General features: G+C 35.1%; 1 protein-coding gene across 2 annotated transcripts in view; it reads left to right on the plus strand.

Moving 5' to 3' along the window:
- The window catches only part of RBM25 (RNA binding motif protein 25), a 50,739-nt gene that overhangs the window by 22,099 nt on the left and 11,916 nt on the right, over positions 1-16,724 (plus strand). For both annotated transcript variants that reach the window (XM_061429358.1, XM_061429359.1), the window contains 8 exons: positions 3,454-3,639; positions 4,979-5,032; positions 5,271-5,354; positions 8,836-9,122; positions 10,861-11,083; positions 11,195-11,284; positions 14,043-14,116; positions 15,429-15,579. In XM_061429358.1, the coding sequence (XP_061285342.1) occupies positions 3,454-3,639; positions 4,979-5,032; positions 5,271-5,354; positions 8,836-9,122; positions 10,861-11,083; positions 11,195-11,284; positions 14,043-14,116; positions 15,429-15,579 (1,149 nt within the window). The remainder of the gene's footprint in view (positions 1-3,453; positions 3,640-4,978; positions 5,033-5,270; positions 5,355-8,835; positions 9,123-10,860; positions 11,084-11,194; positions 11,285-14,042; positions 14,117-15,428; positions 15,580-16,724) is intronic.

Genomic DNA, 16,724 nt, shown 5'->3' on the forward strand with positions numbered 1-16,724 from the left:
TTCCCAGGCAGAAGAAAGAACACGATTAGTTGTGTAGTCCTCTGATTCAAAAAGAACCACGAATTTGTCTAGAAAGATGTTTTTCCTGACCCAGAATTTTAACAGGAATTATGTGCCATGATTAGTAGCGCTGTTAAAAGCTTTTATTTAGATTTTGCGGAATCTGTAGAACTTTTTTACCTCTAGTACAAGTATTTCATTTGAGGTAGCAACACTGATCTTAGTCCCTGTCCTGTTTTACCTCTTGTTCAGTAGTAGTGGTTTAGGACTAGAGATTCTGCTTAATCATCAGAAATAGTGCTTGTTTACCACACATTCAAGATTGACTTCCAAGTATTGAAAGTACAAATAACCTTTGGAAAGAGCTGCCTACTTTATGTTTTTTAATTTAGGACAGATCAGATACTGCACGTAGGAACACCTCACATTTTTGTTTGGAAACTAGTGTGAGTGTGGTGGAACCTACATATTTTCAAAAGAAAGAGCTCTACATTTGCTTAGTTCCCAAAGTTCTTGTTTTGGACTCTAGAGGTCAGTGCCAAAGAGAGGGCCAAGTGGAGTTTTTACCTAACTCTCCAACTAGTAGCTTTACTATAACAGCTTTTAATTTCTCTGAAAAGAGCCAAATAGTTGGGACATGTAAACATCTTAGATGTTCAGTCTATTTCTTTGATCCTTTTGTACATTACTGCACTGCTGAACCCTTCACTTTATGTTGCTCAGTATGCTGTCTGTTTCTGAAGTGGAAGAAAAAATGAAGTCAGGAAGTTGTCTGTGGTTCAGGACCCAGAAGTAGAGTTTAAGTTGAAACTGAAAATAACTTTTCCTCCCAAGACATATATTGTCATTTTTGTTTTTCTTACATTAATAATTGCTTAAGAGATGGGGCTCATAAGCTTTCCTTCTAAAAAATGTACATTTTCTCTATGGATCAAGGGGTGGTAGTCATTTGTAATGTAGTGTGAACTAGTTCATTCCAAATGCTTTATTATGTTTAGCTATATTAATATTTAAGTCTTAGCTTAGGATGAGTGGTGGTAGAGAATTTAGGGGCTGTGAATATTTTTAGATGAATAAGGCTTTGGATTTGTAACTCCACCTCTGTCCTTATGTTTAAAAGAGCATGGCGATGTAGAGGGTTCATGGAAAGAAATTGAGAATGTAGGTAAAATGCTAAAGACAGACTGGACTTCCTCTCATGAGGTTTATTTTCATAATAAAGAATTTAGATCTCAACAGCTGAGGGTTGATAAAAATAATTGTATGTGTCTTCAGGACCTAAGGTTTCAGTGACAGGTTACTGGTGGTTTAATTCTTGTCATTTTAAAACTTGTGAAGAAGCAGAGTATTACTGAAGGGATTTTAATGAAAGCTGCATAAAGACCTTATTGTTATATATCATTGATTTAGAATAAGAGAGGACCATATCACCAAATTTTAGTTTACAATTTAGTTTACAATTTTCTTTATTATGAAAATAATTTGGTAAATAATATAAACAATTGAATTACTCTCCTTGGTTAAAGCATTGTATCTTTATCCAAGATGCCAAGTAGATAGCTGGCTATAAGAAAATTAGATGAAGAAGCAGGTTTGAGAAAGTAAGCAACTCAAGAGTGGTTAGTTACCACATTTAAGGACTTACATGAACATTATCTATCATAACCTATATCTGTGTCTGTTATCCTTCTTCCTTCTCTTAAATTGTTAAATACTTAGGGAAAGTTATTTCTTTCTTTAATTTTGAATTTTTAACCATCTAACATAGTGTCTTGCATATAGTAAACTCAAGAATTTGAGCAAATTAAGAAATAAATGCGTGCTGAAGAAGTATCCATTGGGGATAGCTTTCAGAATGCTGGTTGTTACGAAATCACGGCTCAGTTACGTGAAGGAGCCACCAGGCATGACACTCATCTTGAAGAGCGTTTAGAGCCTTGTGACCAAGAGCCAGCATTTGTCCAGAAAAGCAGAATTCTTGTTTGTATCTGAAAATTTGCACAATGTATGTTTACTAAGTATGTATGTAGTTTTAAGTTACAAAAGTTTTTTGTATATATAAATCTTTATGTTTATTTTCTTTATCATACTTTTTTGTTGCTTCTTTGTCATACTTTTCCTCCTTTCCAAGTTTTAAGAAGAGAAGAGGGTAATGAAATTGTCTGGAGTTTGAGGTCATTCTCTAAATTTTGTCATTTGAACTTGGATTAATTACTTAACTAGGAGCTTTAAAATAAAACAGAAATAAGAACAGTAGGATACTGGAAACCAGTCATTTTTTCCCCACATGGACACAGGTAACAATTTAGACTTCGTTTAAAAAAATAGTAAGTCTTGGGAAAGAATTCCCTGGTGGTCCAGTGGTTAAAACAGTGCCCTTTCACTGCTGAGGGGGCCTGGGTTTAGTGTCTGATTTAGAAAACTAAGATTCCCACGAGCCTCGTGACCCAGCCTCTTCCCCCCAGCCCCATAGTCTGTTACTTATTTGTGAGAAGTAGTACAACATGATTTTGTTTTTATTTTTCATTATGTTACGTTCACAAGTTGTGTGGAGAAAGATGCGCATATTTAGAATTGATTCCTTTTTAGTTACATGAGTATTTTAAATGGTATTCCCACATTGCAGAAAGCAGAGGGGGAAAAGAGAAGCCATCATTTCAGCTCCTGGTCTTCCTAGTGTTTACGTTTTTTGTTGTATATAGTTTTATTTGTTTAACCTACATATGTTTTTGGTTATTATTTTATATATTTTTTTACTTTATTATATTTTTATATATTTTATTTTATAAATATATTTTTATATATTTATTATATTGTATACTATAAATATATCATTATATTTACTTTTGTTTTGGCTGTACTCCAAAGCATATGGGTTCTTAGTTCGCTGACCAGGAATTGAACCCGCATCCTCTGCATTGAGAGCATTGAATCTTAACCACGGCCATGGGACTGCCAGGGAAGTCCCTGTTTTTGTTTATTTAAAATGGTCTCTGTCATAGGTACATAAAATTGTATTTTGCTTTTTCAACGTAATTAAGTTTTCAACACTAGAATGAGTTACTCAGTAAATATCATTAGTTTGTGCAAGTATTGGGCAAGAGGATCTGAAAAATTGTGAAAGCTTTTCAGATGTGTAGTGTGCTAACCGTGTGATTCAGTCTTTCTGTTGCTAGTTAGGGATCAGAATGTTAGATATCAAAGGACCAAAGAAAAGAAAATGATAGAGTACAGTATATCTAAGGAAAAAAATGTAAAACAAATAGTTTACTTTTGTGAAGTTGGGAGTAAAGCTAAGTCTGCGTTTAATAGGGCTACAGAGATGGTTTGGAGAAAACATGTTTGTTTGTTTTGTGTGCTAACTTGTTTTGAATGATTTTGATTTTCTTGTTTGATTCCCTGCCCCCCTTTCCCATCTCCTGAATCTGCCTTGTTGTTTTTTTTTTTTTTCAGAATGCCAGGCCAGAAACTGTCACTAATGATGACGAAGAAGCCTTAGATGAAGAAACAAAGAGAAGAGATCAGATGATCAAAGGGGCCATTGAAGTTTTAATACGGGAATACTCCAGTGAGCTCAATGCCCCCTCACAAGAATCTGACTCTCACCCCAGGAAGAAGAAGAAGGAAAAGAAGGAGGACGTATGTGTTACTGATTTATGCCAGCAGAATCATTTCTACAATTTACATTTTGTGCTTTCATTACATTCCAACTTATGAGGGGAAAATAGAATGACTGGCATTTATAACAATATACTGTTAAGGCTAATTTGACCGTGTTTTATCTTCCTTTTTTTTAAACCAAAAACATTTCTGTTTTTACATTTTTGAAATGCAGTGACATGGAAAGTTGTGTTTATTTGTGGATTCATTAAGTAAGGGGGGAAAAGGACAAACTTGAGGGATGGATAGAAATGAAAATTAAGGAGTAAAGTTTTTTTTCCCCCCTTTTGCCACAGAAGAGCTGGCCTTGTTTTGCCTTACTCCCTAATTATTTTTCTCTGCTCCAAGCGGGATACCAGATCTTCTTCACTGAGGATTTTGACCCATTTTCAAATTTCTTAGCCACTTTTCCTTATAAACCACGTTTCATTTCACTCCATCAACAGTAATGCTGTTGGCCTTATAAATGGAGTACTATGAAAGAGCAACACAAGATGAAAACTCCTCTCCAGTATTTTATTATCACCCACTTTTGTCAGTCTAAGCTAATGGAATGGTAGGGAGTGCAGGTTGAAAGAAAACGTTTGATTTTCTTAGTTACTTTCATTTGGATATACTTAACAGAAATTATGGGGAGAGTTCTGTAAACATATTGGAGGTATATTATATGAATGGATTGCATATGCCCTGGAAAAGTAGTACTGTAAACATTGTGAATTAATATCAAGGCATTTTCACAGTTCATACTGTTCTGGATTTCATTGCCTTATTAAGCCATCTTCAGCTTTCTTTCTGATACATCAGATACATTTTTATTATTTGGCTGCTTCTTCTGTGGCCATAAAAAGCTGTCTAATGAAGTACCAGTCATTAGAAATGGTAATTGGTAAGAGTCTATCAGATATAGGGTAATAGAGACCTGTAGAGTTTGTTCTTCCTCTTTCCCCTTTAATGGCAAAGGAGAAAGTACCTAGACACCTTCATTTGAAATGGTTTGAGGTGAGAGAGTCAAAAATTCTGCTCTGTGGCAAGAATTATTAGGTAAACTTTGTTGTTTTGATTGTTCCCTCTCTCTTGGAAAGGATGAAAAAGGTCTCACACTGCTAGTGTGAGATCCTCTTTATTCCCCTGGTTGGGGGTCTTGGAAGGAGTAGAAGTGGTAGGTGATAGATTGAGTGAAATCTCTTTTGTTATCAAGTAATTTAAAATCAAGAAAGTGTTACAGAAATCTGACATTGCTTATAGTGTAAACATACAGAAAACTGTTATTCAGAGTCATATGAACTGTTTGTTTTAATCTTTGTGGATTTTTCCGCAGATCTTCCGCCGATTTCCCGTGGCCCCACTGATCCCTTATCCACTCATCACTAAGGTTCGTTTACATCTGTAAAGTAATTAGCCTCCAACTAAAATGAATAAATTAAAAAAAATGTTTACTGCTACTTGCCAGATGTGTGATTCTTGTGTTCTTTACTATTTAACTTAGATTTGTTACTATATAAAGTCTTTACTCCTATGTTTTGTAAAGCCTGTATAGAATATCTAGCCTTTAATTTCTATCAATATAGATTGATCTTTATGCATTCCTACCTGTCCCCCCTGTTTTTTAGGAGGATATAAATGCTATAGAAATGGAAGAAGACAAGAGAGACCTGATATCGCGAGAGATCAGCAAATTCAGAGACACACACAAGGTAGTATTCTTGTTTTTTCACTTGATACCAATCTAGACTTTTTACAGAATCCAAAGCAAACAGACAAAAAAAATCAACCTTACAGTAGAATATGATTTTAAATGCTTTTTTGTCTAGGTTTAATTTATACTTAGATAGAAACAAAGAAACAGAAGACCAGTGCCATATTAGAGTAGTCCTTGGCATATTGTATGTAGATTTCTCAGTTACTGACTACTCTGCAGTCATCTCACTTTAATATGAATAAAAGCTAGTTTTATTTTTAGATTTCAACATAAACATCAAGGTCAGATTTAAACAATTCAAGGGGGCAGCAGAATAACATACACTGTAGTGTATTTCTGGGGGCAGTTATTTAACTTAATCTTAGGAAAACCTTTTCTTTAGAGCTGAGATTAAAATTTAAGATTATATTTGTGTAGATTTAAGTTGAGAGGGGGAGATTTTAAAAAGTAGGTCAGTGGTTACCAGACTTACCAAATTTTAGATGCATGGAAGAACTGTAAATTCCCATAAAGCTAATCTATTCATTGACCCCCACCATTATGATAGAGATCATATGGTGACTAATGCAAGATGAAACTCTCAGCTTGGAAAGTAACAAGGAATAGGATGTAAGTATGAGCTTCTGTTTTTTATTATATTTATGGATGCCCCCTCAGAAAAATATGCAAAGGGGTAACTGGCTTGGAAATGGATATTTATGCATAGTAAATCCCACTCACGAATTTTGCCTATTGAAAGCTTCTCTCAATGACAGTGCATCTGTGAATGTTCGCTGGTATTGAAGGTGATGCTTACGGACAGTGAAATGCAAACACTGCATGAAATGTATTTTGATGCTGGAGATGATAAGATGTTACTGGTTCTTACTCCTGAGATTGAGTGACCTTTAACTCAGTGAGATGTTAAGTGTTCATTTTTTATTTTATTTAATCTTATTTTTTCTTATAGCTTTCAAAATCCCTTATTGACAGTTAATGTCATAGAATCAATGCTGCTGAACACATTATCCTGATGCTGAGCCTTAGCTCACAGACATAGGACTTTTTCAGGAATTAAGTATGTCTAAAAGCACAAATGTAGATTTCCCAATTTAGAGTTAAAAAGTTAGTCTGTGGGAAGTCATTTTAGAGGTATATTAGGTTCAGTACTCAAATTCAGGGTATGTGTAAAGCTTGAAAGCGGTATACAGTGTGTGTGTGTGTGTGTGTGTGGTTTGCCCCCCTTTTGTTGTTTATTGTTAAATCCTGTCATGTCACTGGTAAAGTATGAAGAAATAATGTTTTAGAAATCGATTGCAAAGATATTTGCTTCAGAGTTTGAGAAGCTGTCAGGCCTTTGGCTGCCTTAGATGTATTTCACTGTGGGGAGAGAATGTTTTGAATTTCCAAAATGTGCTTTAAAAATAAAATCAAAGTGAAAAAGAAAAGCCGTTCTTTTTATTGGGTGGTACGGTTAAAAGGGATATTTGAAACTCCAGTAACAAAAATTGAGCTCAGTGAACCTTTGCATGTTTTGGTATGAGTTTATTAAATAACCACAGACTGTCAGGGTATCAGCGTGGCAGGGGGCGTCCATTTACAGCACGGACGAGTCTGAAGAGAGAATAAGGTAAGATTTATGTTTTTTTTTTTTTCTGTCCTTTCCTCTTCATTATTTCACTACTTTCTTAAATCTTTTTAGATTCACTTCATTTTTTCTTTCTCCAGTCTTTGTGTTAAAAAAATATATATATGTGTGTGTGTGTATCTACTTACTGCATATATATTATATAATCTTTTAGAATTGTGTTTAGTATGGACCAGATTCACTTACTTTTTCATTTACTTAGAAGAAAACTTTTGAAATGAGTTCTGAAACAAATTATTATTTAATTAAATGGAACTATACATTTAAGAAATAAGTGGTATAGTGATTAAGCAAAAGTAGAACAATTGAGGGAAACTACCAAAAAGATTATTATTGGAAGAGCTAAAATAATCTGTAAGTATTATCTCAGAAATAAACAAATTTCATTTAAGTGTATGATACTGAGGTAAGTTTCATATAGTATAGCCTCATTTTATGATACATTTAAAAAATTTCATCAGATGACTGTTTCAGAAATTAGAATTTGCCCATTTAAATAGCTTACAGTTTCTGTCCTCTTTCTGCCATTTCTTTTTTCTTCTCTTTGTAATTTCAATGTATTCAGTATTGGCTTTGCCTCCATTCCATTTTGATATAGACTGGCACCACAGCTGAATATATTGATTTCTCATGCATTAGCTTTTCTTTCATAATCCTCTGTCAGTTCTCTGATCCATGAGCGAGAGAAAAAGAGTATAACAGGTAAGATTGCTTTTTTAAAGTTGTTTTAAATGCTTTACATGACTGAGAAAAGAAAAAAATGCACATTTTATTGTTGTAATTTAAATTTCATTTCTATGACACTAAACATGAAAACAGGAAAAATGTGTTTTGTTTTTGTTTTGTTTTCCCTGTTTGGGTTTTTTTTTTTCCCCCCTGAGTTTGTGTAGAAACTGTGTGGTACACTGGTAATCTTGTCAGGGTACAAACTTGGTCTGACTTTGTTATTTGGTTTATTTGTGAACCATGTACTTGCTCTTCCTCCCAGAAGCATAGCTTATAGGCAAGGTTAATCCAGTGTTGGCGATCCATGTCCTAGCACAGCATCTGTAAGTTAATATGCAATCATTCCTTCCAAGGATGGATTTATCACTGTTGATATATTTCATTGTCTTATAGGCATAATGGGTATAAATATATTGCTTTAAAGTTAAGCCAGAAATTAATCTTATTAAATTAAAATACTATGATTATGTACCTTTCTGCTTGAAGTGAGTGATTTTCAGACTTTTTGTATTTGGTGGGCTGTCCATCTTGTAATGGTGGGAGTAAATGTTTCCATACATGATAGGGCAGATAATGGCTGAATTCACCTTGTCTTTTGGAGGGTGGGCAAATCAGAGGCCATAAGACTAGTTGCATTCCATTGACCTTACTGTCTTCCTCCACCTTCTCCTTTGAAACACTCAACTAATAATCCTTAGGTAATTGGAAGTCTGGGGTTATAGTTAGCAATAGTTACCCCACTGATTTAAAGAAATTCATAATGGGAAGAATTACATGTTAGCCAAGTGACTGTATTTCTAGAAATTATTACAAACCATCACATTCCTCACGGTCATTTTAGTTATTACATAGTCATTGAGTGGTCAGCCACACTTGACACAATCTCCCAGCATCCAAGATTGGAGATTCCTGGTCTATGTAGAGTATATGGTTTTGCACGAAATCTGTCTAGGCTTGTGATTGCTTCAGTTTAATTTGTCAAATAAAACCTCTAGTATTTAATGTTGAAGTACCAGTGGTTTGGTTTTCTTGTTGTTGTTCCCAGTATTGGGCATTGCGCCGGGAAAAGTCTGAATATTGGAGCTATAGAGTTAACTCTAAAAGTACTTTTATTGGTTTCTAGAAACTGGAAGAAGAGAAAGGCAAAAAGGAAAAAGAAAGACAGGAAATTGAGAAAGAACGGAGAGAAAGAGAGAGGGAGCGTGAAAGGGAACGAGAAAGGCGAGAACGGGAACGAGAAAGGGAAAGAGAACGTGAACGAGAAAAGGAGAAGGAACGGGAGCGGGAACGAGAACGGGATAGGGATCGTGACCGGACGAAAGAGAGAGATCGAGACCGGGATCGAGAGCGAGATCGGGACCGCGATCGAGAACGGAGCTCAGATCGGAACAAGGATCGGAGTCGATCAAGGTAAGGCTGCATGAAGTTACTGTTTGCCTGATAGCTTTAGTAGAATTACAGCTTAGTACTCTGGGGCCATTTACATTGATGTGATGAGAGAATTTCCTGAGCCACAGAGCATGCCTGGCTTGCTGTCTCACACACGTGTGAAATATTGGTTAAACGAACAGTTTTAGACTTTGGGTTAGTTTCTGTGTGAAGCCAGTTTTTACTCAGCTCTAGAATACACCAGTTGATCTCCCAATGCTTCGGATAGGCATGATTCCCTTGGTCAGTGGGCGTTGTTCTTGGTCACTAACTGAGGTCTCCTGTGTGGAAAATCAGCTCTAGTTGCACTGCTTTTAGTTCCTGGTGTTTATTTGGTCCCTTAAACCACTGGTTGGTCACACCTTACCTCCCAGACAAGTTAGTTTTTTCTTGATGGTTCCTAGTGATTTCACTTTTGTTTTATTTAACATTTTCTCATCATTATATAGATTTCCTATGGGGTATCATCTCCAATTCTTCAGGAATGAGGGAGAGCAAAAATGAACAAAGAGAAGGGAGTGAGTAGAAGGAAGCAGCAGAAAAAGGAAAGAGAGGAAAGTTCACTTTTTTCCCAAGCTAGTTTTCATATATACATTACTTTGTTGAGATACTCCACTTAATTGTAGCTGAAACAAGGTCCACCAGTTACTGAAATCCAGTGCTTTTTAGTCTATAGTGGGCATTAAATTCCTTCCTCCCCTGGAATAACCATCATTCTCTTGAATAACCACTGTTAAGATTTGACATGTATCAAATCATGATTTTATACTTTTACTAAGGTATATTGTTTCATATATACATGTATTTATATGTGATGAGAATCCATGGCATCACAAATCTGCAGTTTGGTTTTATCCCTCTGAATTAAGTGCATGAGAACTTCTTACTGCTGAAAGATGTACAGTTAACCCTTGAACAATGCTGGGGTTAGGAGTGTCAACTCTGCAGTCAGAAATCTGAGTATGACTTATAGATGGCCATCTGTATACAGGGTTTTTGTGTCTGTGGTTCTATGTCCGTGGATTTGACGCACCTCAGATTGTGTAGTACTGTAGTACCTATGGCTGAGAAAACACCATTTATAAATACGTGTGTGCATGCTCAGTTGCTCAGTCATGTGTGATTCTTTGTGACTCCGTGGACTGTAGCCCACCAGGCTCCTTTGTTCTTGGGATTATCCCAGCAAAAATACTTGCTGACGCAAAGATAGAACCCGAGTCTTCTGTGACTCTGGTGTTGGTAGGTGGATTCTTAGACACTGAGCCACCTGGGAAGCCCGCATATACAAGTGGACCTGTACAACTCAAACCGGTGTTATTCAAGAGTCAGCTGTAGTTCTGGTTTATGCATGCAGCATGCTGGAATGCTCTTGGCTTCACACCGTTGCCATTGTCTGTATTGGCTTGATCACTACTGAAGTTGACTATCTTATATCATGTTCATCGGCCCTTAGTATTTTTCTTATTCAGGATTTTTTTGTTTGTTTTCTGAGATGCTGATAAGCATTAACATCGAGTTTAGAATGCAGTTCAGAATTTGGGGCTAGGATTATATTCTGTGTCTGGCTTGTGTGAGGAGTCTACAATTCTGCAGAAACCAAATGCTAAATTCTGGCTTGTGAGTTTGTCTATTATTTCATATTATATATTGTCCTCCTTTCTCCTGGTTTCTAAAAGAAAACACAAAGGAAACTGACAGATTTTTACAATCTTTTATGTAGAGAAAAGAGCAGAGATCGTGAAAGGGAACGGGAGAGGGAAAGAGAAAGAGAGAGAGAACGGGAACGAGAGCGGGAACGTGAACGAGAGAGAGAGCGAGAAAGGGAACGGGAGCGCGAGCGAGAGAAAGACAAGAAGCGAGATCGAGAAGAAGATGAAGAAGATGCATATGAACGAAGAAAACTTGAAAGAAAGCTCCGAGAGAAAGAGGCTGCCTATCAAGAGGTAAATTGAGGGAATGCTTTTATTTATAAAAGTTGGTACTTAGTAGGTTAGTCAAAAATTTCAGAACCTTTTGTATACGTTTTTAAAACTTTTGACAATTTCTTTTTTTAGCGCCTTAAGAATTGGGAAATTAGAGAACGAAAGAAAACCCGAGAGTATGAAAAAGAGGCTGAAAGAGAAGAAGAAAGAAGAAGAGAAATGGTAATTTTCTTGTTTTAAAATAAGTGGTTTTTCAGATAAAAATCAGATCAAATCATTTAAGTAGAAGTGACTTTATAATTAAAAAGTACCATCTCACAAAAAACCTGATCTCCAATACAAATAATATTTGAAGTAAAGTTGATACAGTTTCAGTATACCAAAATGTTTCTGCTTCCTATTTTTCTTTTTTAAAATATTTATTTTTAATTGATTGATTGCTATATAATATTGGTTTGATTTCTGTCATGCATCAGCATGAATTAACCATTGGTGTACATATTTCCCCTTCCTCTTGAGTCTCCCTCTCGCCTCCTTTTCTTTCTATTTTTCATATTTTGGCTTCCTATAAACTAAATTATTAGTTGGCATATTGTCAAAATAAACCTGTTATAGAATGTAAAAAATGAGGATTTATAGAACTTTCTTTGATTAAGAATCTGCAGCATTTTTTAATTTGAAGAGGGTTTTAGAGGCTTTGATACTCTGTATCTGCGTAGTATATTTGGGTGAAGGAAACAGTCTTATGAGATCTGTTTTTAGAAATCAAAATTACTGACTTTAGTATATAGCATTTATGAGTTACTGTTTTTCCTTATGTTACTATATTATCCTTCCTTTTAACTACATTATAATAATAATCTTATTTTTTGCATTTACACTATTTGATAAACTAATAATGAAGCAATTGGCATAGGTTAATGAAGTAAAATGATGAAAAGATAATATATTTTATCATAGTATTTGCTTCTATAGTGTGTTCCATATGTTCTGTCTTTGCCAGAGATTCATGAAAGTTTCTTTATCTCCAGTTTGGAGTCTATTCTCCCAAAAACATCATTAAAGTTAGGAACCTTCTTCAAATAGCTTTTGAACATGAGACATAGATGGAATTTTTGTAAGTAACCAAAAGGGTGCATACAGCAATTAGGTAGTATGGGTTTTCTGGATGGCAGATCTTTTTAAAGTCCTAGAGTTTATTTAAAGTAATTTTGATTGCCCTGGATTGTAGCTCCCATTCTATAATTTGTTCTTAACTCTTAGGTTAGAAATAGAGAATAATATAGTAAAAGACAAAATACTTTAAGAAGTGATTCCATTTCCTATAAGCAACTCTAAAACCTGTCTTTCTAGAGAAAGGTTTCCTATTAGTAATTTTTCGTTGGGAAGCTTAAAAAAAACTCCAGTTAGAAAATAGTTACTTGTCAATTGAAAAATGTTCAAGGAACAGAAGTATGTAGTATAAAAAGTGAAAGTTTGTATTCCTCATGAGAGGTGACTTAAGTTAATATTTTAGTACATACCTATGGATCTTCCTGTGTTTTATTTAGATATTTGTAAATATGGTCATCACTACCTGGCAATCTACTTGGATTCATTTGGCAGATTTTGTGTTAGGTCCTGGGTGTATAGGAATAACTAATCTTTGTACTCTTTAAACAATTGGATAGTATTGTCAGAGAGGTGAAGTAGTTACTGTACTGTGTGCGTGACTGTTTTGAGGTATGATAAAAGTGTGTTCACAATATTTTGGGAGTGAAGTACAGAGAAAGTGGTTAATTTTGTCTGTGGGAAGGAGTTGGTCATGAATAGATGGTTAGATTGGGGAAGTTTTGTGTGTGTGTGTGTGTTGAGGGGGTAGTCTTTACAGCGATGTATCAATAACATTTGAACTGGATGAAATTATTAATGTTTTATTGTAGACAGGAATCTACATCTGCTTTTCATATAGATATAATAGTTTTGGGGCTTCCCAGGTGGCACAGGTGGTAAAGAACCCACCTGCCAATGCAGGAGATGTAAGAGACGAGGGTTCCATCCTGGGTGGGGAAGATTCCCTGGAGGAAGGCTTGGCAACCCACTTGCTTGGAGAATCCCCATAGACAGAGGAGTTGGCAGGCTACAGTCCATAGGGTCGCAAAGAGTCAGACATGACTGAAGCGACTTAGCATACACACATAAAAGTTGTTAATATAGTAGAGATGTAGATTATAAATACTAATTTTGAAATACTTTATAAATAATGATTAGATAATATTTCTGTGAAATATAATAGTAGTTGTGTTTAAAATTCCAAAAATAAGAGCGAGGAGTTTCTGTACTTTCATGTTTTGTGTACTCAGTCTGGCATTGCCTTTAGATTGATATATAAACATGATTTAAAATTTTAATCCTTCATTTCATAAAAACTACTGCTTGTACCATCATCTACCTGTAAATGAAAGTGTGAAATATTTTTGTCCAGTTAACAGATTCAATAAGATAACTTGTAGTTTTGTTTCTTGGTGTGCTCAGGTTTCATTAGAAAAAAATTACTATGAAGATTATAATATATAGAGAAAATTTATTGTAGCATACTCTGTGGTGTCCATTTCATAGATAAGTTCTAAATCTGATTTGCTTTTTAAAAAAAATTTTACTTATTTTTAATTATTTTTGGCTGTGCTGGGTCTTTATTGTTGCGCATGGACTTAGTTGCTCCATGGTATGTGGGATCTTCCTGGACCAGGAATTAAACCTGTGTCCATGTATTGCAAGGCAGGTTCTTAATCACTGGACCATGAGGGAAGCCCTGATTTGCTTTCAAGAATAAAATATTTTAAAAATCTAATGTTATTTACATTTAATATATGAAGTTTATGAGAATTAAAAAAAGTTCAAGTGGTATGGATAAGAAAAATTTGTTCCCAGGAAAGGGGGAAATGTAATTTAAACTGCTTTTATGTTAATTTTCCACACTTTGTCCTTCATTTCTTCAAAGGCAAAAGAAGCTAAACGACTGAAAGAATTCTTAGAAGACTATGATGATGATAGAGATGATCCCAAATATTACAGGTGAAGAAACCTTGCTTTATGAACTCACACTATCAGTTTATTATTAGCTGTATTTTTTGCACCAGAGAGTACAAGTTCACTCAGTGGAGTGAGAAAGAATAATCTTTGAATTCGTCTTGTAATTACCCCCGTAGTCGATAATGCTGTTTTCCAGGGGTTGGGGCCTGTTGCAAAAGAATTGACAATTCTGTGGATCTTCTTTGGAAGGAAGTTCATAGTAGTATTATAACAGATGAACTTTTCTTCATGCATTTTAAAGAACTTCCGTTTTTATAGCAAATTTTAACATTCCTTCGTGATTATCTAAGGTGGTCTAGAAATTTTTTGTCTTCAAGGATTTCTAGAGTGCTATGTAGTAATCTGAGTCCCCCCTCTTCCGCACTCAGTTACTTTACTATTATGATGTGAGATTTGTGAAGCCTGTCTTTTCTCTTCTCTTCCCATGGCTTTTCTCGACTTCTCTCATTCTTCTAACACTTAGGCACATGGTGAAATTGTTTGTTCTGTTCCCTCCACTCCAAACTACTGTTTGCCTAAGGTTATGGGCATTGTTTTGATTTTTTTCTTCTCATTTTCCTGAAAGAATCTAGGTATGTAGTGAATGCATTTAATATGTATAATTTAATACACTGTAGCCAAAATCATCAAAACATTGGAGTAACACCTTATATTGAAAGAATGCCAAGGGTTTGACTTTGTAGAAAATGCAAAATAAAATTACTGAATCATAAAATAGTACGTTATTTCTGAGATGTAATAAAGTGCTAGATAGAACCTCTGCTTTCTCTCAGTTATGCCCTGCTTCCTTCTGTGATTTTTTTTTTCCCCACGAGGAGAGGAACTGATTTAAATTGAACACGCATCGCTTCTCAGCCTTTTGGCTAAGATTGTGTAAATTGAACACACAAAATTATTATTAGGGATATTACTACTCCTTGTATTAATGTTTCACAATTTGGCATCCAAGAAGACAAATTATGTGTTACAGAGTTTCCCTGCGGAGTAGGCATAAAATGAGCGCATTCTTCCCTCAGAAAGCTACTTTTTTTTTTTTTTTTAACCTGTTTTAGATACTCATTTAGAATGACTTCATTCTGAGGCATGGTGATATGTGACAAGACAGTGCTTACTTATTAAGCATTAACCTGTAGAGAGTATGCTGTCTTGGGTGTTTTACAGATAGAGAGCATTAAGACAGTCTCCAGTCTCTTAGAATGCAACTTTTAGTATGGAAAGAAATTGCTTTTGGAGATACTGTGTGTAGTTGCTGACCTTGATATTAAGTAAGGCCTCTTGTGATACGCTTTTGCAGAGGAAGTGCTCTTCAGAAAAGATTGCGTGATAGGGAAAAGGAAATGGAAGCAGATGAACGGGATAGGAAGAGAGAGAAGGAAGAGCTGGAGGAAATCAGGCAGCGTCTTCTGGCAGAAGGGCACCCAGATCCAGACGCAGAGCTCCAGCGGGTAAGATACATCCGAAACAGTGTTAAGACTGTCACATCATTTTAAGCCAGCCAACTATGATGGAGTTTACTTTATAAGGGAAATGTTTATTTTCCATGCATCTTGCTATTTTGGGGGAAGATATTAGTACTTTTTCTTTATTATGCAAGTCATCAGTATTAGTTGATTTACAGCATTATTTTCAACATCTTCTGTATGTCTTATTCCTTTATTTCTGTGAAGTATTGTTAAGTGAATGTCTTTTAATGTAACTTTATTTACAAACCTGTCCTTCCCTATATGTCATGTGACAGTAATTTTTGTAGTTCTCTTGTTGCCACCCTAAGTACTTTGATTCCAAAATAAAGATGTTTTCGTGAACAGCCTGTCATTTAAAAGGAAAAAAGGAAAACTCTGTCGTAGGACATGGCATACCGATTCTTGCTTTTAAGAATAGTATGTCATATTAGAAAAGTTTTTACTCTTAGTGTATCATGAATCTAATACTATAAATTCTTCATGTCAACTTTAAAAAAAATCTGTTATATGCTATTAACAGAAACCTTGTCTTCTTACATGTCTGTTTTATTTTTCACAATGAAATAATATTTTTTCTGTTAAGTACTTACATGAGTAAATAGAAACTTTAGACTACATAGAAGCCAGTAATGAAAAAGTGATTTCTTATCAGCCAGTTATAATCATCTTAAGTGTTTGGTTATTTTAAAAATGTTTTTACACATGTATACATACACAACCCCCCCTCCCCTCCCACACACACATAAGCTTTGTAAATGGGAATATAAAGCTGTTTTCTAATTATGTAGTGTTTTCTAATGTACTTTTTTTTTTTAAATTGAAGTATGGTTCATACACAGTATTATATTAGTTTCAGGTGTTTAGCAATTTGACATTTATTATACATTATGAATTGATACGTCTAGTAACCAAGTAACCATCTGTCACCAAACCAATATTGTTTTTATAACAATATTGACTGTATGCCTTGTGGTGTATGTTACGTTCCCCGTAAGTTTTTTTAATAACTAAAAGTTTGCACCTCTTACTCCCCTTCACCTATTTTGCCTTGATCCCCTCTGGCGGCCACCAGCTTGTTGTCTATATGTGTAAGTCTGTTTTGTTTTCTAATGTGCTTTTGCATCAGG

Source organism: Bos javanicus, chromosome 10 (assembly GCF_032452875.1).
Source record: "Bos javanicus breed banteng chromosome 10, ARS-OSU_banteng_1.0, whole genome shotgun sequence".
NCBI classification, from domain to species: Eukaryota; Metazoa; Chordata; class Mammalia; order Artiodactyla; family Bovidae; genus Bos; species Bos javanicus.